The 22922-nt window shown below is 32.8% G+C and overlaps 1 protein-coding gene across 11 annotated transcripts in view; it reads right to left on the bottom strand.

Moving 5' to 3' along the window:
- MYCBP2 (MYC binding protein 2) overlaps positions 1–22922 on the bottom strand; it is a 205525-nt gene that overhangs the window by 121954 nt on the left and 60649 nt on the right. For all 11 annotated transcript variants that reach the window (XM_037528896.2, XM_054701446.1, XM_054701447.1 and 8 more), the window contains exons 15-23: positions 21743–21947; positions 18888–19033; positions 18473–18574; positions 14125–14232; positions 8035–8154; positions 7018–7099; positions 5420–5537; positions 981–1185; positions 188–341 (exon numbers count right to left, since the gene is read on the bottom strand). In XM_037528896.2, the coding sequence (XP_037384793.1) occupies positions 188–341; positions 981–1185; positions 5420–5537; positions 7018–7099; positions 8035–8154; positions 14125–14232; positions 18473–18574; positions 18888–19033; positions 21743–21947 (1240 nt within the window). The remainder of the gene's footprint in view (positions 1–187; positions 342–980; positions 1186–5419; positions 5538–7017; positions 7100–8034; positions 8155–14124; positions 14233–18472; positions 18575–18887; positions 19034–21742; positions 21948–22922) is intronic.

Raw genomic sequence — 22922 nt, 5'->3', positions numbered from 1 at the left:
GAATACATGCTCTTAACCACTGCACTATGCTGTAAGGTTCCGGTGAATCACAATAGAAGTGAAGCTAACAGTTAAACAGGAGAGTTCTCATGTGTGAAAAATCTGCCTATAATTAATTTTATGTAACCATAGGTATATAATTTGATCAAAAGATTTATTATTCTATTTTATAAACAAAGATGCTTACCTCCAAATGACATCATAAACAGGATCAAGACACACACCAAATCCTTGCAGGTCCTCTTGTTCAGAGTCATTAAAAGTTTTACAACTTCCATCCACTTTATTTATCAGAAGACATTTAAATGGAGGGGGTTCTGATATAGAAGCAGGTACCAGGCCTTGGGGAAAATTTTTTACATATACTTTAAAGAAGTATAACTTTTTTATAGTCTCCTCAAGCCTATAAAATAATTATTACCATTATCTATATTTGCAGATGAAAAAATTGAGACCTAAAAAAAAAAATTTGATCACGTAACTGAAAATCTTTCAAACCCTCATAGTAGAACTAAAACTTCAGGGCATCTAAATTTATAACACATGCTCTTAATTTCCAGGTGATATAAAACTATTATATAATTTTTCATGATATGGATATAAATGTGGGTTGATACACAATGAAACTTTAAAGTTTGATTTATGAAACCTTTCATACCATTTTTTATCACTTAATGAATAAGAAACAAGAGGAAAAATGCCTTCTCCCAATATAGGTTTATTCCCCCTACAATTTAGCTCACATTCCACTACTTTTTAGCTTATAAATATACCTGTTTCATATATTTGTTTCCATATCTCCCAGTCATTCCATTTTTCTAGCAAGACACATACACAAAGATACTCATAAGTTTCTTTTAAATTCTTCAAACAGAAAAAAAAAAGACCATAAAAAAGGTATATCTTACAATAGAGAAAGATGAACCATTTACAATTAATCAAGGATTTCTTGGAAGGATGTTTGTCTTAGAGGGTATTACCTATTATGTGTTTACTGGCAAAAATTTCTGATGTAGCAAGCACGTGAGAATTAATGAGTGCTTCATCAATTCGTAAGAAAGTCTGGTCCCCACTTGCACCTATCCAGGTAGCTTTTCTTCCATATTTTGATCCAATATTAGGCATGGGAGCTGGTTTTGCATTCCAGTATGGTACATCCAAAATTGGTCTGCCCAATTGTCCTTTCTGAAAGATTATATAAATCATATTAACAAAATTACTGAATTAACAATCTATAATTTTTATAAAGATAAGGAGATAGACAAAAACAGCTGAGACATTAATCTTCATCGATTGTTAGTTTTTCTTAATGAAACATGCATGAAATTCCAACCAAATTTATAAAGTAATAATTTCTGTTTTTCCTAGGAATTCTTTGCCTAATAAAGCATAGAACGCATTATCAAAAAAATAAGTTGAAATAATTTTCCATGCAAGAAATTTCCATGAATTACTTTGACTGCATTCATCTACATTAAATGAAAAGACAAATATCCAACATGTTAAAATATTAATATCACAAATGGCTCATCAAAAAAAAAAAATCTATTTCACATTTTGCATTGTTATTTCAAAAAAAAGTTGCTACTGAATTTGCCTGTCTGAAAATATTTGGGTAAGAGACCAAAACAGAAAGTACTGCTACTATTCCACTCCTGGGTATTTACCCAAAGGACACAGAAACATCAATTCCAAATAGCACCTGCACCCCTGTGTTTATAGCAGCACTGTTTACAATAGCTAAGATTTGGAAACAACCCAAATGCCCAAAAATAGATGACTGGATCAAGAAGATGTGGTACATATAGACCATGGAATATTACTCAGCATTCAAAAAAGATAAACACATGCAATTTGCAGCAACATGGATGGCGCTGGAAGGGATCATGCTCAGCGAAATAAGCCAGAAAGAAAAAGAAAAATACCGGATGGTCTCACTCATAGCAGGAATCTAGAAAACTTAAATAAGGGACCAGGAAAAAGAATAACTATAAGAAAGAAAATATCAAAATCAACAAACAACTATGAACCAGAGACACTCTATGGAAGTAGGGGGCGGGGAAAGGAGGACATGGGGTCAAAATAAGGGGGTTGTAATTGTATGGGGAATATAAAAAATAAAATTCAAATAAAATGTGAAAAAAAATAAAAAAAATAAAGTGAATGCAGTTGGCTGCAAAAAAAAAAAAAGAAAACCTAAATAAAAAGGAATGCTACTGTGAAAACAATTAGAAAATTATATATATATTTCACTCAAACATGTGTTAAGTTTTTTCATTTATGTTTCAAACTACACAGCAGAGTCAATGGTATGTATGACGGCACCATCTCTCATTTAAAAAGTATGGCTGTAAACAGGTAAGAGTCTAATTTTAAAAAGTTATAGGAAGCTTCTCACTACAAAGCTAGTAACTGAAAAGAATTAAAAAATGTTGATTTTTGGATTGGCTAACATTCATCCCTGATTTGGGAGTGCGCACATGGGAGCCTTTTCTCCCTCCCTCCTCTTCTCTCTTTCTCCCCCCCGCCCCCCAAGCATCCCCTTTCAGAGCCTTCTGGAGGGCAGGAATGTTATGACACCCAAGGTTATTTATGAGTATCTTGCCAATGAGCACCCAAAGCCAAAAAACCCAAAGAACAAGAGAGTCCAGAGCATTGCAAACAGCCAAGTTAAGTTTTTAACATACTAGGTTTCCAGTGAATTACTTACTCCTTCAACACCAACAAAGCAAGAAAACAGTAACAAACTGACTATAAAAGCAACTTAGCCCAGATACATGATTGGAGAAGAAGCCAAAAAGTTTAATGATTGTTTTCAGCTTCTTTCAATGTCTATTCTTATTTTTTTTGAAAAAAAAAAAAAAAAAAAAAAAAAAACACAAAAATGTAGTCAGCAAAGTACCTCATATTCAGAGATATATTTTCAGGGGAAAATAATTACTTCCAGTTTTTTGTTGATTACTGAAATAAATACCCATTCTCTTATTACCAACCAACTAATGTGAGGAAAAGCAGTCCAAAAACATGATAGATGTCTGGACAGCCTCAAAGGGTTTCAGAACGTGATTATAAACACGGCACATTTAAATACAATAAAAACCACAACTGGGACTGTTGGAGCTGGCGGACAAGAGTCTGACTTCAAATATGACAATGCATGTGCCCCCGTTTCCCTAAACAAAAACCCACAAAACCAACACACACTAAAGGAAACCACATGTGACTCAACTCCAGCAATATTAGAAAGCACCGGACTCTTCAGAGTTACTTTTAAACACAGGAAGAAACCCAAAAGGGTCTTTTCCATCCCCTTCCCACTTGCCAGTCTGAAGGGGTAGAGAGCACAAGAGGGGGAGCTTAAGGAAGAGAGTAGAGGGTAGAAGACTTGGAAAAACCACTCAGAAAATCATCTCCTCAAGAAGCAAATTCCACCATACTGTCAAAATATTAACTACAGGTAGGAAGCTGAAGATTCACAGCACCAGGAAAAGGAGTGAAGTGCACAGGGCCAGTTCTTACCCATAAGACTGACACAGATTAAAAGGTGTGATAATACATCCCACTGATAAGGTATGGAGAAACTGGCTCTCTTATACATTGCTTGTGAGAAAATAACATAGAAACATAGAGGGAAATTGTTAAGATCTCACCAAATTATACTGGCACTAACTAACCTTTGATGCAGCAATCTTTACTTCCAAAAATTTACCTCAAAAATGCAGCTCTAACAATATTTACTGAGATTGTTGCAAAATATTGGAAAGTATGTGAATGTACACAGTGGAGTACCAAGCAGATAGAAGAATAGAATAAGGAAGATCTACATACATAAAGTTACATAAAGCATATGGAAGGAGGAATCCTTAAACTAAAAGCAAATTGAAACAAAGAACAAAGTGAAGCAATTCCATTCCAAAGGAGTAATACAGTAACACCGTAAGTGTATGGAGATAAAGATTCCAAGTTAAGTTATAAAAACAGTATTTGACTAAGTTATGATTTTCGATCTTGAAGTAGGACACAGGTGAGAGAGTGGCAAGGGCAAGAATGACAAATTCTGAATTCTTTTTAGTGAATTTGCTTTCAGTAATGGCAAATATGAAAAGTATTTTAGACATATTTGAGGACTAAATACATGTTAACTAAGTGAATGATATTGTTAAGAGGCATGATTCTCACTGTGGAAGAACAGGCATAAATATGGAATGGGGCAAAGTGAAAAACAGCTCTTGTGGGAGTGGACTGAAACCAAAAGTACTGTTTTGGACTTATAATTTCTAAAGTACATGCCTATATGAGTTTATGCACATATAGGTATTCTGGAGTGTAAAGACACTCAGGAGCAATGAATATACATGCTGTTCAGTTAGTAGCTAATATAAATCCCCACAAAAAAGAACCTGGGTACTTGGAAAAATAGCTCATTCTAGGGCTGACAGAGCTGGTAAGCCTGATGTTATTATTCCAATAAGTAAGGAAGTACTAAAAAACTGAAGGCGCATTATACAAAAACGGCAGCTGCTTGAAGGCATTCCCACTGGCCAAATCTGAGACAATTTAAGCACTGAATGTAATGAAGGAATGTAATGAAGAAAACACATGTGTTTATACTAATAAGTAGACAGTCAAGAAAGGAGAACTGCTAACAGGAAATGCAAAGGGCCAATTGGCAAATGTGGTAGGGTGCTGGAGTTGGTAAATAATCACTATACAACTATTATAGTAAAGACTGGTTTAATCAGGAATGATGAATGAATGCTAAATCTAAGGGAAAATTTTGATGAGAAGGTGTCAATCTACAGATTGTTTAATAGTATCAAGGGAAAAACTAACGATGCAGTAGAAAAATCAGATGACATTTTACCAGGTGATAAAAATTTACATCACCAGTGAGGACAGATGGATATTTTATGCTTCCAGAATTGATGTCCAGAGAAGAACAAAACATCATTTATATAGCATTTCATGTTTTGGCCTGAAGTGCACAATCTGAACTACATATGATAAAATATCAGAGAAATGAAAATGAAAGACATTTTTCAAAACTACCACATTGTCAAAATTGTCAAGTCATAATAGACAAAAGATATGGCAATGTTACAGATTAAAGGAAAACAGAAAAACAAGCAAATCAATACCTGATCAGATTGGAGGGGGAAAAATGCCTCAAAATAATTATGGGATCAATAATTATTGACAAAATACAAACTAGACTACTGAGGAGCAAAGGGTTGTAATGTATGCAGATTATTCTTTTTTTCCCCCAAAGATTTATTTATTTTTATACAAGAACCGGGGTACAGGCCATATGCACGGGAGGGTGAGAGGATTCACAGAGACAGAGCGGGGAACAGAACAGGCAGACTGAAGAAATACACTGATACAATGCAATATTATTTTTGTTTTAAACATTACTTACAGAAAAACTTCCAAATGTGAAGACTTGCCCATCCATTAAAAGTACTGCGGTGTGGTTGCTGCCTGCTGTAACTTGTGTAGTAGGGCCTGGCAATGCCTGAACAAGAGTCGGGCATCCCCTAGGTCAAAAAAAAAAGGCAATTTCTTACAAGATCAACTGAAATAAGAAACAATAAATAAAGAATAGAAAAGGCAAAATATATTAATAAGAATATTATTATTCTTACACACTTATTTTGGTATAATGTGCCTGCCTCCATTCCAGGTGATAGAAATACAAAGATGAAAAAGACATAGTCACATAGATTATTAAAAGATTTCCTGAATAGATTACTCTAAGTCTAGACACAAAACTTTTATTTTTTTTCACCAAATATGACTCAGAAATACAGACTCTCACCTCTTCAGGTGTGTCACCACACCACACCTACTAAAAGGTACCTAGAGTCCTCTACCGTAGTCCACTGGGCTTTATCCCCACTTTCGTGTCCACTCTCCTCCCCTGGTAGCCTCATTTTTTTATAGCCAGACTTCTAGATCTTTTTATTCCTTTCTTTACTGAAGTTACAATGGTTTATAACACTGTACATGATTTAGGGTTAAAGGTTAAGTAACCATACCACCCACACCAAAGCATTCAGAGTCCTTTACTCTAGGCTCTTGGGCCCCTTCCCTCCTTTCTTTTCCTTCTACGCTCCCTCTCCCTCTAACAGCCTCAATTCTGCAGTCATATTTCTAGGCTTTGTTTTGGAAGTTTCATCAGTCCCTGGACTCAGATGAGAAAACACAATGAGTCAGATTGTAAATTGTAGGTTACTAAAAGGTGGGAACTTAATAAAAGCACAGGAGAGCAGAATGGTCATGCCTCGTAAGAGTAGTTTTTTTCTTTTTACGTGCCAGAGTGATACAGCTAGAACAGAAAAGGTTCTCAACTCTGAGGTACAGGAAGTTTTGGTAAATAAACAATTAGCACTTTAAAGGGCGATATGGTGAACTAATGGTCTCATGGAAATGTCCAGTTCAATTCAAACAAAGAATTAAAGGGGAAGTTCCTAAACCTGCTTATTTGTCAGCAGCTTACAGAGCATTTTTACATGAAATATGTCACTATTTATCAATTTACTGTAAGCTCTGTAGAGCTTAAAGAATTTTCCCAAGAGTTGGTAGCAGGTTTTCTAATACATAGTCTGAACCCTTCCCATAATACTGGTGAGCCCATTTATTAAATTTAGGGAATATAAAAAAAGGAGGAAAGAAAAATGACATTTACATGTGTTCATGTTAGGTACTTTACATGTATTTAGCAATCCAATAGAATGTAAACTGCAGTCACAAAGTTGGTAAGAGATGAAAATGAACAATGATGTAAAAAATAAAAAAAAATTAATTAAAAAAAAAAGGAAATCAACTTTTCTCCTGGAAAAGCAGTATTATCTATCTCCACAAAAGCACTCAAGAAATCAAGAATCACCAATAATTCATGGACTACAATGCAAAGCTATGAGCACATATTTCAAGTATATAAATATGTATTTAGAAAGAAAAGAGAATAGAGAGGAAAAAACAGACTTAGTATCTTCAAACAAATTGTCAGAGTACCTGGAATTGACATCTCCATGACCAAGCTGACCATGCTGCCCATATCCAAATGTATAGACATCTCCATTTTCCATTAAGACCACTAAATCAAAAATACAGAGCTTTATTTTTTCATTATATACATTTTATTTTTTCCATCACAACTGTACTCAAAGCAGTGCAATTTTCACCACTTAAAGTTTACAGAGGTATTAAAAAACAGGCAACTGAAGCAAAAATTTATATTAATAATACTTTAAAATGTTTCATTTTAAAAGTAAATTAAATATTTTGTACATTATGCAAAAGCATATTTTTCATAATACATACTTTAAATTCTTATAAATGCCATTTAATAACATTCATTTTTAATAAAACATTTGTTTGGGTCAACTGTAAAATCTTACTGTGTAATCATATATAAATACTGTCTCTCATATCTAGATAATTCACAGGTAGCAGATGAGTCTGAGCTCTGTACATTTATGTAAAATATACGTGAAATATCAGAACTTTAATATCTTTCAATGCTTTATCAAGTAAGAAAATAGAATTTAAAATTTAAAATTTTCTAGAATTTAAAATTTTCTAATTTTATAGAATTTGAACAGTATAACCTAAGCTACATAACCCAAATATCAATAATTTACAAAGAATTTAATTATTTTATACATTTTAAGAAAATTGAGGAATTTATTGATACACACTTCTCACCAAATTATAACAAAATATGGAACCAAGTTACAAAGATCACAGGATTCTAGAGTTCAAAGAGATTTCAGGATTATTTGATTTTCAGAAATTTCATAAACTAAGTACACCAGAAGACAAACTAGAAGTATCTTTACACAAGTACCTGCTTCATCATGCCAAGTTTTAAACAAGACTGTAGTAAGTATAAAGCTTTCATACAATTTAAGAGATCATGCCACACTACATATTTTAACACAGAGTTATCAGATTATATTCATCAAAACTAAACAAGTTATTTAGCACAATTGTAAAAATGCAGTTATACCCTAACGTTCCAGCTGCTACCTGAATGGTGAAATCCACAGCTGACTTGTACTGCCCGAAGCTCACAGTCAAAACGCACAGAGCCTGGAGGATATGTTGTGATTTTGCTTGCATCCTTTTCTCCTCGTTCTCCACTTCCATCTGTAAGTGTTATATTTATAATTAAGCCATTATTCAGCTTCAAAATAAAGTTTTTAATCAGTTTACTTTGGAAGAACAAGAGAAAAATGTTAAAAGGAACAAGCAAGAAGAATCTGCAGCTGTTAGAAGTGATAGATCAAGAATCTACCTGCAAAGAAGCAATTCTGAAAGATAAACTACTTCTGTTCACAAATATCACTAAATCAATAAAAACAAGTATAAGAACTGGTTATGGATAAAACCTATTAGCTAATCAGTTATGTGAAGTAACTGGGTCATTAAGTTACAGAAGTAACAAAATTTTACATGTAATAGTTTATCTGGGAAAATTTAGTTTGCATAAAAAATAACTGCATGCAAAGTCATTTAACAAATAAACTTAGTGATATTGTTAGTAATAGTTGATTCACAAGTGACTTACATTTCCCAAATATATCTCAGAAACGCTATTCTGTCCTCCAGTATTAATAAACTCAACTGAACTCTAAAAAATTTACAAAGCTTTATCCAATATCTTTAATGGCCTATTCGCAATCCTTTTTTTTTTTCTCATTTATCTTTATTGTCCCATCTTGTCCCTCGGTCATTTTCCTTTGTGGTCTTCTTCTGCTGACCCCCATTCACTACCCTCAGCCAAATCTTTCTTTCATTCCTTCTTCTTTCCTGTTTCTTTTATAAATTTCCTCCTTTAAGCTTACTTTAGGCCTTCCCATCCTTGGTTTCAACATTTGATTTGGAAAATACTGGCATTCTATCCTTTAAAAAACTACATTTCACATTATAAAAACTTTAGTTTAGTATATATAAATAAGGAAGGCAATTTACTTTTCCTATTCTAAAGTTACATATAACTAAAATACGATCTATGTCATCAAAAGTCAAATTCCTTGAGCATGGAATAAATGTAAATCTGGAAGGAATTTCAAAAGGTCAACTAGTCTAAGCTGTACCTTGTAGTACAGCAACTAAACAAGTGTGTATAAGGAAGAAATGGTAGATAAATATGTGGATCTACACACACATTTTTAATTAATTCTACATTTCATTGCCAATTTTAGGATGCTAAAGAGAGTATCACAGATAGTTTCATGTTCACACACTCTTTTCTAACTATTTTTATCTAGAATTTCTAAAGTAATATCCAGGTAAGACAAAACTGGACAAAATTAGGACTTGCCTTTCTGGAACTAAATGACTACTGTTTCAAAAAGCTTGAACTCTTTATGACACTAGGACAGTAAAACCTCACTAATTCGGAGTAACACTGAATGGATTGGCCCATGTCACTTACTGAAAAAGTCTTAACATAGAACATTTAAGTAAAATTCAGTTTTATTAACTTCAAGCAATATAGATTATAGATTAAGCTAAATGTTACAATAAAATGTGGTTACCTACATTATAATTCAAAATAGGCCTATATTACATAAAAATGTACCATAAACATAAAAGTCCTTTAACATACAAGAATTAATTGCTGGACCCAGAGGCTGAAGGCACGTTGAAGGAATCCTTCATTTCTTGAGCCCTTGGTTTGATAAGCTAGTGATTTTAGACAGGTTTTCCCTTATAAGTATGACCCTGAAAATTCAGAGGAAGAAATTATTTTGAATTTTTTACTCAAAAAAAAAAAAGAAGAATCACAAATACTGCATCTGAAATGTCATAAATTCTGAATTAGTGAGAGGTTTTACTATATAGCAGGATAAAGAATATGATTCCTCTTGTGCTAAATTATCTTATGTGGGTTTGCCAATTAAATATGCAAGAATGAATGGGCTTTTAAAAAAATCACAACAGTTAGATAAAATTCAAAATGAAATATACTGCTAGTTCAGAGACTCCTCATCTAGGAAAAACAGTGTAATGGTTAAGTATAAACAAGGGGCTATACAAAAAGGAGTGTTTTCCAAAGATTATTTAAATAAAGTGATATATGTACAGAAATTTTCCAGCTTTATCTTAGTTGGCAAAAATACATATTAAAAACAAATCCGGTTTAACATAGAAAACAAACCGTATTTATATGATTGCAAGACTTAATTAAATTCAATATTAAAAGCCCATTCCACTTTGTGTAAATGTACTGATGCCAAGTTAGAAGCTTTTCATGTGAATTTACCATTTTGCCCTCTTGAGTGAAAGATTAAGTGTAGACATAAATCCCACAATAGGGCCATAGTAACACAGTAAGAGGGAAGGAGGAGGGAGGAAAAGCCTAGTAACTGATTAAAACCATAGTGATTAAATGAGCAGTAAGTAGCTATTATCTGAAGGTAAAAATTATCGTAAAAATACTTTGGTCAAATTAAGCTAAATAAATCTCTATCTATACAAAATAATTCCTCAATTATTAGAGATGATGAAAATATTATTACAAGTCAAAAAAGAAGGATGAAGTTCTTGATTATTATTAGCAGCAGTGGCAGGATTTAAAAAGTTATCTTTATGTAGTACTTGATGTCTGTTATGAAAATCAAACACAATTCTAATAAATTAGAATTTGTAAAAGTTTATCAAAGGAAAAAAGGCACTTTTAAATAGACAAAAATTTAGTGTAACAAAAAATTTGCGAAATTCAATAATATTATGCTCAGGTTCATTATTCAGTAATATGTTAATGAGTAGCAATAAGAACTAATTTCAGATTTGTAGGAAGAACAGGTCTGAACAATCTTTATAAATGGACGTTAGGTATAAGTACATTTGCATTTTTCCTAAGATGAGTATGTTCATAATATCATGTGACATTGAAACTTTAACAGCTATAAAGCTTGGGCATATATATCTAAAATATTATGTGTTTCTGTGCCTATATAAGTTATACATATTTCTCTACCAAAAAGAAAAAAGTACAGAGTATCTAATTTTTTATTTCAATTTTTGTTTAAATCTACACCTTTGGGTAATATCACAAAATTGTCAAAGAATACAAAGAGCACCTTGAGAAAATAATGAAAATAAAATAGCAGAAGTAACTGCAATTACAATTTAATAAGAGCTTCCTCTGTGCTAAACACTGTGAAAACTTAAATAACACAGTGGTTAAGTATTTCTGGTCAGTGGAACTGAAAAGACTGGATTAGAATCCTAACACTACCATTTGCTAGTTGTATAAAAACTGGACACTGGATCTTTTCAAGTCAGGTTTTCGATCTCTAAAACAGCAATAAGGATATATTTTCCTCATGAGTATTAAATGAAGTGACAGATGAAAAGTGTTCAATCAATAGTCACTATTGCCATTTTCTTTCTTTAATCAACACACTTTGCATTTGAAAAAAACCAAGGCTCAAAAGGGTTAGGTATCAGCACAATGTATTAAGCAGTAGAGCAGACTTGGAGTTTAATCAAAAATAATGCTTACACATTTTACTACCACTAAATGACTGACATCCTAAACCTTGTAAAAATAAATTATACATTAAGTATACATTAAGAAAACTCAAATTTTGTGCCTTTGGGGTAACTCTAAAAGAAAATAATTCAGTTCAAAGAATTAAAGGTAACATTCACAGAGGATTTCTATTTGTAAAGTTGTGTGTGTGTGTGTGTTATATACATATGTGTGTACTATACACACACACAATCTTCATGGCAACATAACAAGTTGAGAATTATCATTACTATTTTTTAAAATAAGGAAACTGCAGTCAAAGAGATAAAGAAATTTGTGAATGACCATAGGTAGAAAATACCCACAGACATTTATCTGTGTGCCTCTGGGTTTTCACATCAGTCACTTCAGGACATGTATCAAAACTATCTCCAGAACAATTTGGATGTTCCTAACTAGGTATATTCTATTAATCTTTTTGCTACGTAAAGTACTGAATAGCTGAAACAATGACAATTCAGATCTCTCTCTGAAATACATTCTGTGGTTACATTTTTAAAATAACTTATTATATGTCATATGGATTACATGTTACTTATTGATTCAGCCGTAAATATTTTATTTTGCCTCTGGTCAAAACTTCCCTGTTACAGGATGGACTCCACAACTTTCTGTGAATGTCCTCCAGTCAGACACATCTCTTCAACTTTCAATCTTAGAACTCATTCCTCTTAAAAATAAATTCACAGTTCTTACCCTCCATACTCTCCCCCCAGAAAAATCAAAGTCTTGAAAATTTTAACTATTATCATTCAATAATTTGTACCACCAATTAAATGTAAGACAGAATATGGCAATGAATATAGTTAATTTCTCAGTGGATAAATTGGAAGACAAACAGGTAAAGAAAATACAAAAAAAAAAAAATTGCATGTAGAAAAAAAATCAGAAAAAAAATATTTATTAGAAGACTATGACTATATGTAGTTAAGAGTAAAAGCAGTGAATGATGAGATGATTAAATGACAATGAATTCAAAGGGGATAAAGGAGAGAGAAATTTGTGGGTACATAGGAATTACTGGGAGGTATAGGGAACCACTTATTATTCAGTTACAATTTAAATTAATTCTGGAAGTAAAGAGATCAAGAGTGACTATGAAGTTCTTCCAAGTTGCTACAAGTATATAAAGAGCCTTGTTATAAAATAATCATGTGGCAGACAAGACTGAAGGTATGTCTGGCTATGATGAGTAATTTCTATAGCTAATCAACATGTATTGTAAAAAGTACATTTTAAACTTATAACCTTAACCTTCCTTTAGCATTTTATTTTAAAATTCTGGGAAAAAATAAACCTATTTGTCCATTAAGGCACATGATTATGCATAAGATTTAAACTACTTCATGAAATGTGAATACTTCCATATAATTTTGAGGGGGAAAAAAGACACCAAGAAAATCTGTCGTAATAGTGACACATTAGAAAATACAAAATCAGAGATGGTAACTAATATATATAGCAGACCCCAAATATGATTAATCAAATCAGATTTGAAATACTCTCAGTTTTTCTGCACATATGTATCTTAAGTAGTGCTCCATTTGTGCTTTTACCAAAAACAGGGGTCTTGTCTGCTTAATTTCATGCTTTTACTTTGAGAGGCAAACTAACAGGTTGAGAGAGGTAAATATAATAAAGTTGAATACATTACATTTTGCATGTGAGCTTTTAAATAAAATTAATCTGTAATAGTTTTGCAGAAAAGGTAAAAAATTAGCTAGATTAATTAATATATATGGAATTTTTTAAACTTTCTGTTTTATGGGTTTATCTTAGACATTTAAGAAAATACTACTGAAAGCTGTACTAGTCAAAGACCCTCTGGATCACATGCAGGCATTCAAGGCAAAATTTATACATAAATTTAAAAATTCCCTGGATTAAGTTCTTTACTGATTTTAGTTTGTCCCATAATCTGTGGTTTAAAAGAGTATTTTCTATAGGGATATTTTAAATTAATCCAGAAATCTGAGATATCAAAGAATAATACAGAAATAGATTCCTAATGGCTCATAGACTTGTTTAGAACACTGACAGGTTCTGAAGGCAAAAGAGGGACAACACAACTATTTGCTTACACCTATTTCTATTTAACTCTCTATGGATGTTATATATATAAACTTAATATTAAAAGAATGGAAAAGAGTAACAGCAGTGAACTCATTATCGCTTTATACATTTAATAACTTTGTCAATTCTAAAGCAAATAGAGTTTTAAAAAACAGCAAAATGTCAGATGGCAGTCACCAATAAGCAGAAAATACAGGCTGAAAAATAGAAAGTAATATTTATCTTTTTCTAACTACCTTTTACTTTACAAAATATGAAAGGAAATGGAAAAGAACAAGATATAAAATATCCTCTTTATTGAAGCTAACAATACAAAAATAAAATGATAAACAGTCACTGAAAACAATATTACTTTAAATGTGTTCTTTCTCCTCAGGCTATACAATAAATGATAGAAGCAAAGTAGAAGAATTAGGTTGTGCATTTTCCCAGAGACAAAATTCAAGTGAGTGGAAGAATTGGGAAAGTATCCCACCTAGTTGATAAGGAAGACCAAATACCTTTGTGCTTGTCCCGTTTATGCTTTAGCTGTGCTGGATGGGATCTGAGTCTGGCTAGAGCCTGTTCTCGATGGTTCATAAAAATAGGGCCAGCAAATACAAGGGGGCCTGAGGAGAAACATTTTGTATGTGCATAGAAAAGCTCACAAATGAAAACACTACAATGAATAAAAATAATTCAAACTGAAAATTAGCATGAAAATTTATTCTTAACTGTTTTGGACATTATACTTTCCTCCTAATTCCCCAACTCTAACACCCCATCCCCAGCCATAACCTAATCAGCATTCCATACACATGGTAATATCTTTAACATCATTTATAAAGTACAAGTTCTACCTCATAAAATTATCAGGTTATTACTAATAGTCTCAAATATATGACCATAAAGTTCAATCAAGTAAATCAAATTCTCTTACATGTATTTTAAAATACCATATATATTCAAACTCACTAAACCATACATTCATTAAAAGCAAATCATTTAGCAGTGAAACAAAGAAAAATCAATTTGTAAATTAATGATTAAATTTAACAAGATATTCAAGATTTAATATCCACATCAGTCTTGCTACAAAACCAAGAAAGACATGTTAACTATACTCTGTCATAGAGGTAAGAAATCAAGGTAGTAAAAACAAAATGAAAAATTACTGTGATTTGTTTATATTTAGGAATATACACATATATACACATACGTATATGTAAATATATATATATAAATTCACTACTTTATACAGATAGAATTGTAGAAGTTGTATTTGATTTCTAGAAGAAATAAATTTAAATTTATGTATGATTTCTGGGAGCACATACATAAAATCAGAAACAAGGATAAGGTGAGCTTCATGTTGATGCCAAAGAGGGGAATATAATAAAAATAAAATTTTTGGCACATTATTTTTTTATAAAATCCCCTTTCTCAAGCTTTACTATGAACCTATATATACATATAAAATACATACATGGCTTACAATTATTTCCTTTTATATAAAGAAAAACTTAATAGCCAAATTAATTTGAATAAAATTTCAAAATTATTATTTTCCCATTATTATTTAGCTTAAGAAGAAAAACTTTAAATTATACCTTAAATGTTTAGTTCTTTTATTACAGAACTAAAGCTTCCTTGAGTTTTATCAACATCAAAAATGCCTCCAAGTTTCACAACGCTCTAAATTTGACAGCTAAGAAGCTACCAGTATTTGAAAAGGGATTTCACAATGCACCCAAAAAAGCCCATTTCTTCATGATCCTCTCTGTAACTTCAGCTCTACTTAATTTTTCTAACAATGGAGCAAAATGAAACTACTGCCCAATGATAAAATTTGAAATGTCGAATTAAATACCAAAGAACCTTTTATTAAACATCAAAAAATGGACAAAAAAACATATTTCAATTATGTCTCTAAACATAGACAAAAATGCAGGCAGTACCGATTCAATGAATAATCAAGAATAACATTGTTATTAAAGATAGAAATAAGATACTTTAATGTTAATAGAATTAAATATTATTTCCCAGTAATGAAGGATTATTTCGAAATAAGATTATATAAATTGACTTCCATATTTAAAATACAGTAAAATGGGACATGTTTCAAACATAGACAAAATGTCTGATTTCTTCAATATGCTTTAATTTCCAGTTGCCCTGCCAATGCATATATATCATTTCTTAAAAAATGAAATGATGTCCATCTGCACAAAAGAACTGTAAATATTAAAATAAAATATTAAATTGTATTACCATTTACTGATTTTTATGGTTTCTTGGAATGTTATTTTTTCCCATAAAAATTTTATACTCACAATATTCATAGTTATTTAGTTTTTCATTAAATTCAATCCTTTTAGTGTCTTTTGATACATAAATCTAGAAGGCCCACCATAATCATACCTAGAAAGCAAACCATCTCAACTTAAATTAAATCAACATTTAAAGTAATAACCTATCAGTCTCTAAAATACTCTTTTACCTCATAGGCTAAAATAATTATTCCCACAAATAGTTCAGTCATTTATTTAATCATCAAACAACTAATGTAACAGACACTAAGATATCATGGATAAAATAACAAAGTGAAAGATCTCACTAGAACTTAGTTCACTAGGGAAGCCAGGAATTTTAAAAAAAGGACTGCATTATAATTGTGACAAATGTTATAAAGTCTGTAGACATTATGATGAATAACAATCAAATCAAGTTGGGTGAATTAGACATGTTTCAGAGAGTAAGTCTGATAAAAGAGAAGGAAGACAGACAAGAAAGGGCATTCTAGGTAAAAAGAGTAAGATTTATAAGAAAGTATGAAGATGTTAAACAACAATCTTGATGATCAATAAAAAAACACTAGCTGAAATAGAAGGGCAATAGGGTTATTAAACAGAAAAGTGGTGGGAAATAAATTTGGATGTATCACAAAACAGATAATTTAAATCTTTATATCATGAACTTTATTGAAGAGGTGATGCGATATTCATGAAGTGTTTTCAATTAGTCAGCAAGGCCATATTAAGCACTGATAAATTTCAGGCTATACAAAGCAACAACTGCCATTAATAAAGTCCATAAGGAAGATCCAAACCATTAAGAAAAGATATTTATTATATATTCTGTTTACCAAAAGACAAGAGGGTGATAATGTGTAAGAAAGGGCTCAACTAAAAAGTAAGGATAAGGCAATTTTTGTGCACTAACAATTTGAAGAAGTATTTCTATATATTGGCTGCAGATGAGGCTAATTTATCACAAAATATACACCAACAGCCTAGACTCTAAATATATGCTTGTAAGGCAGGTACAACAATATAATTCCTGTAAATATTAAAATAATGGAGCTTTTTAACTTTAAATGGATAGTTTATGTTTTAAAGGTCTATGACACATTTTAAAATAAACAGTAAAAGAATATTCTATAACCACAAAGTTTTGTTAAATACACAATGTATATTTTGCAATGTTCTTACTTCTAATACACAGAAATATAGTATACATAAGGAAGAACAGCATTTTATAGAAGAAAAAAGATTAACAAGATATACAGTTTTAAGCAAGTAATTAAATATCATCACCAGAATTTGCTACTTTGGTTGAAAGACAAGAAATTGCTGGGTTTGGTAGGTCAATTCATCTTATTCAAAAACCTAACATTTCCAAAAAAGAAAAAACAGGTAGTATAAAGATACACCAATGATAAAACCTAAGCAAATCACATCATTATCATAAAAGAAATTATTATATGATACCACATATAATAAAGACCCAGAATGTAAATTTTACCCTATTTTGTACAAAACATTTAATTTGCAATTTTGCAACATAGTTACATAATGTAAAAAAATGAGGGTATATATATTAATCATTGAAATATTCTTTAAGTGCAATGATTCTATGTAAACAAAAACTGTATGTAACTACAAATATTTACTGTATCAAATAATCAGCATTGATTATCAGACACTATAAAGAGTAATCTTCAATTTCCTAAATATGTTTTACAACTTAAGTTTAATAAAAACAACTTACATGTGTGCTACATATTGCTTAGTCAATTTTACAAAAAAAAAAAAAATACTTAGAAAAAAACTGTGATGATGGATAAATGGGTAATACGATTTATCTCAATTATCAAATATGTCATTTCTAAAAAAAAATTACATACCTCTGTACAATCTGTATTAATCAGGCAAAGAAAAGATTCTATTGGGCAACAATAGCTCTAGTAATATTTGTAACACACCTCTGCTTGTCAGATATACATTAAAATACGATTATGATCACTAGTTAAGTGTATTTTTAGGCTGTGAAATGGTCATAAATAATGAGGAAAAGATAGATAATAAATCTAACTGTATTAATACCTTCAGTCTTTACAACTTACCCCTCCTGTATATAACCAGAATAAGCTTTTTCCCCCCCAAAAAAAAAAAAAAAAAACTGAAAGCATAATTACGTACTGGATTGGAAGGAAGAGGGGCAGGACTATGCCCAAATGATAATGATCATAAATGACCACAAAAACAAAATACTGTCTTAAGCTAATTTGTTGCTGTTAAATAGGTGAGTCCAAAATCTGAGTAAAACATTAGATCTTAGAATTCATATTTTTTAAAGAGTTGCCATTGCTAATTGTTCTTGATGTTGGCAGATGGCACAATAATTCTTAACATGCTACTGAACTAAATGTATGTGATTAACATAATTGTAAACATCTTAAATATTTTCACATTGCTAATTTTTATTTTAGTTTCTGTAAATCAGCCTATTAGGTAAACATTTCAGTGGTCTAAGTCTAGGGTAAGAAAATGGATTTTCATATACTTTCTCTAGGCAGTCACAACTTACCTCTTCCTTCCTCTAATCTGTGTCTCCTGATGACACGCTGTCGTTTTTCTTCTTGTCGTAACTGAAGGTGTTCTTCAATGTTAACCCCAGGTACTGGGACAGCTAATGATTGACAAAAATAAATTAACTAAAAATTTAAAATACCTATATATAAAATACCTATATAACAGACATGAAAGTTAAACGAAATTCAAGAAAGTAAAAGCTAATAAAAATACTGTCTAAAACACAAATTTTTACGTCAAGAATCTTAGCAGAAAGGGAAGAATCTTATCCTTTAGTGATATATTATCAATGGCCAAACAAGTAGTAGTATACAATTAACAATCATCTTAATTTTCTGACACAGAAAGTGCTCAAACTACCAGAATTACTTAGTTGAGGACAAGATGCTTAGTACAATGAGTCAAATTACCTAACAGAAGATCTAAAGGTATCATCTCTTTCACTGCATCAAGAATTCCTCTTTGTCTTGCCTCTTGACCATCCAACTCTCTTGCACAAGCCTTGCAACATCCACATACAGCACAGCCAGATTCTCCAGAACCACAACCACATATGCTTAAAAATAAACAAACAAATAAATACTTCTATTCTTTCCTTAAAATTCTTTTCTAACATTTTTCTGCTTTTTTTAAGTTAAATGAATCATCAATGTAATCACATCTTCACAACAGATCAGTTTTAAAGAAAAGTTATGAATAGATTAATAATTAAAAGAAGAGCTCATCCAACTGGTATATTTCCACAAAAAATACAAATGAATTCTGCTATCTTCAAAGTCATTATTAACAAAATCTTTTAAAAGTCTTCACAATTAGTGAAGCACCAGCAGCTTTACAGCAGGTAAAGAATGGGTTGGTTGGCTAACAAACAGTTCTCTCCAAAGAAATGAAGAGTGGCAGTCTTCCATAAGCACAGCTGTAAGTTAGGACTCCTTTCCCTCCCTCTCCTTTATATGCTTATCATCTCCCATTCTCTCTTTTCACTGTGTCTGATTGCCTATTCTTTTGCTCCTTTATTGTCCTTTTACTACTTCTAACTAAGCACACAGTACTTGATTATAAGATAAAAGATAAGAACACTACTAGAAGTTGACTAGAAGGTCAGTGAATAAATTTTTAGTCACATATTTTGTAGATGTATAAGTTGTAGTTTTAATACTACTTGTTGGGTAAGTCCTGGTTATCCAGATCTGTGGGGGTACAAGAAGGCTCTACCCAACAGCAGTTTTGTAAGAAATAGCTAGTGCCCTATGAAGCTCCTCTCTTTTAAAAACCAGTGTTACTGACAATTTATAGGATCACTTACTACATCAGTGAGAAATAACGCAATATGTTCTACTGAATTGTCTGTGGAGAGTTTTAAAAGTATTTCATTCTAAAAAATGTAGTCAAAAGTTTATGACAATTAAGTCATCATTAAAGTGCCTACTGTCCTGACATATATTCCTATGCCGAATCTTTTCATTTCTACTTCATAAATGAAATTCTGGGGGAAAAGCATCTAAAGGTGAATAATAAATTTTAAGGACTAGAGGATTAAAAAATTCATCTATGATATTTATTAGCTGCTTAATTTCAGAAACTGGGGATACTTCATTTTAAAGAAAATAACTTGGGAGAAATACAGGGGGGTAAAGTTCAACTCCAACTTTGCTCAAGAAAAATTACAGAATCATTCTATATCTAAATTAAATTAAAAAATAAGTTAGGGACTTTTTCTTTTTTTTAAGATTTATGTATGTATGTATGTATGTATGCAAGCAATGGGTACAGTCAGAAGCGCTGGAGGGTGAGAGCATTCACCAGAGCCAGAACGGGGAACACAACAGGCAGACTGACGAAATACACTGCAGAGGGGATCAGCGGGCGCGGCAGGAGAGGTCTGCGCACCATGTGGGACCCTCCTCAGTGGCCAGGGATCGAACCGGCACTGCAGAGGCTGCAGGCAGCTTTGCAGCCCAGCGCTCAACTGCTGCGCCACCAGGGGAGGCCCAAGTTAGGGACTTAAATATAGTAAACAGAGTCAAATATACAGCTTTGAAGAGGAAATATCTTTTGATAAAAAAGAGTCAAAAGAAAAGGCCTGCTTACGTATGATTTATTTAGCTATGGCGGGTCAAGTAAAAACCTAGAAATATATTCATAGGAGACCCAGGCATTAATTGGGAAAAAAAGCAACTGATAGCTACAGATGTGTCAGACAGGGAGGTCAGAGATGAGGAAGTACCTGGGTTCATGTTGGGCTTTCCTTCACAATATTCGCCCTCCTTCTCAAAGTCAGCTAATTGTCATAATTAATCTGATTCTACAAAACTCAGAGCTATCATAATACAAAGTCTAGCACAATTAATTGATGTTACAAAGGATACCCCATTATGTCACACTGGTTACAAATGACAACACAAAAATAGAACTCAAATTTTCCCAGTATTCTGAGGAAAAATTGATTCTGCCACATTCACATATTAATTTTAAGATGACAATAATATAGAAACCTAAAAAAAAATATGTGATCCAGCAAGAGTAAAGAGGATAAATACAACAGATATAATGCAATTTTAGAAAAGGCAATTCCTAAACCTCCTAACATCTTAAAAAGTAAGTTTAATTTAGGACCTCCCTGGTGGTGCAAGGGGTTAAGACACAACCTATGAAGCTAGCTGCAGTCACTGCAGCACATGTTCGATCCCCAGACAGGGAGCTACCCACATGGTGCAAAAGACCTCTCCTGACTCGCCTGCTGCTCCCCTCAGCAGTGTATTTCAGTCACACTGACTGTTCTGCTCCCCACTCTGTCTCTGGTGAATACTCTTACCCTCCACACCTCTGGCCTGTACCCCAGTTCTTGTATGCATAAATAAATAAATCTTAAAAAAAAAGAAAGTTTAATTTACAATAAATTTACATATCTCTAATTAAGTACTCTAAAATACTTGTTAATTCTACTCCGAAGATTCAAGAGCAACAAAAATCAACAGATATTTGGTATTAAAGCAAAACAAATAAAAATGAAGGCAGAGCCTAAGTCTTCAAATTCATGATTTGTTTTTAAATAATGGTCTAAATGAATCAAATAAAAGCAATCTTAAATAAAAATGATACTAACTTAGAGATTTTTATAATATAAAACAATTATAAGAATTCTTATAACAAAAGAATTTAATACTAATGCAGCAGAATATACTGTGGGATAATTTCGAAAAGGAGTAAGTGTTCTGCACACTTTCTACTTATTTTATTTCTTCAATATTAGTAATTTTCTTACCCTCCTGGGACTCTGTCTGGACGCCCACTACTGACACAACTGGCTCCATAACCTGTACAGTCTCCACAGACAGTACACACCATGCACTGCTCCAGCTTCCATTTATGCATGCCAGGAGGGCACATCATGGACTTCTCATCTTTCTCATCTAGTTCTTCTTCCAGATCTTCATCCATTGCTGTTGCCATATTTTCAACTCCAAACCCTATTTGACAGATAAATTTATAATTTTTAATAGATTAGTCCCATGCCTAAACTGATAATTATACTTTCCTGTTAAAAAATACCTAAGATTGACTTCGCACCAGACGCCGCCATTTTGTGAGGTATCCCGAGGGGCGGCACGTTCCCCACAAAAGAGAAATAAGGCTAAAGAAGAAAATGAGATCAATACTGAGGGGCCTATAAAAGTTCTACTCCAAGGGAAGAGATCCTCCCCAACTTATCCACAAAAGCATCAAGGTGTTTAAAAAAGGAATCTGGAGTGGGCGGAGCAACATGGCGGCGAGGAGACTCTGCGAGTAAGATCTCCCATTAAAAAAAGTTAATAGGGAGGAAAAGCGGCAGGTCCCAGTGAGAACTGGGACACGGAAGATAAACAGACGACTCCAGCAAACTGCCCGAAGAAGAAAGTTGCCATAAAAGAGGACGAGAAGGGAGGGAAGCGCAGAACCCTGCTCCCCTCCCCCGCCCACAAAGTCGGCACTCTCCGACCAGCAGAGAGGAGGAAACAACAAACCAAAACGGCCAACAAGAAAAACGGACACAGCAAGCGGGACTGTGAGTGGAAAGGAACTATTGCAGCCACCACACCCCGTGAACGGGAGCTGAGGCGAACCCTGCAGGATCCGCCGCGGAGGTGAGCTCCAGGCGCCATTAAAGAGAGCCCCGCCCAGGAGGAGACCAGCCCCAGCACACAGCCCCGGCCGCCCGGCTGCTTGAAACTGACAGATGACTCCTGGAAGAACCAGAGGGGAACAGAGAAGCCCACCCAAGATGCCGGCCAGTCCCAACAACACAGTGTCCCAACGCATACGGCAAATTAGAAAACAGACAGTAGGGAGGAGAAGAACCACACGCAACCTAGCAACTCTCCAGAGAAAAAGCACACCACAAAAAGAAAGCCAGCCCCCAGATTGCAAAGACAATAACTTGGAAGAATTTCTGAGCCTTCCAGAAA

This window comes from Talpa occidentalis, unplaced genomic scaffold (assembly GCF_014898055.3).
Source record: "Talpa occidentalis isolate TD23 unplaced genomic scaffold, MPIMG_talOcc4v2.1 talOcc4.5, whole genome shotgun sequence".
Classification (NCBI taxonomy): Eukaryota; Metazoa; Chordata; class Mammalia; order Eulipotyphla; family Talpidae; genus Talpa; species Talpa occidentalis.
The sequence above is the reverse complement of the archived record's forward strand: the minus strand, read 5'-3'. Positions and strand labels throughout refer to the sequence as shown.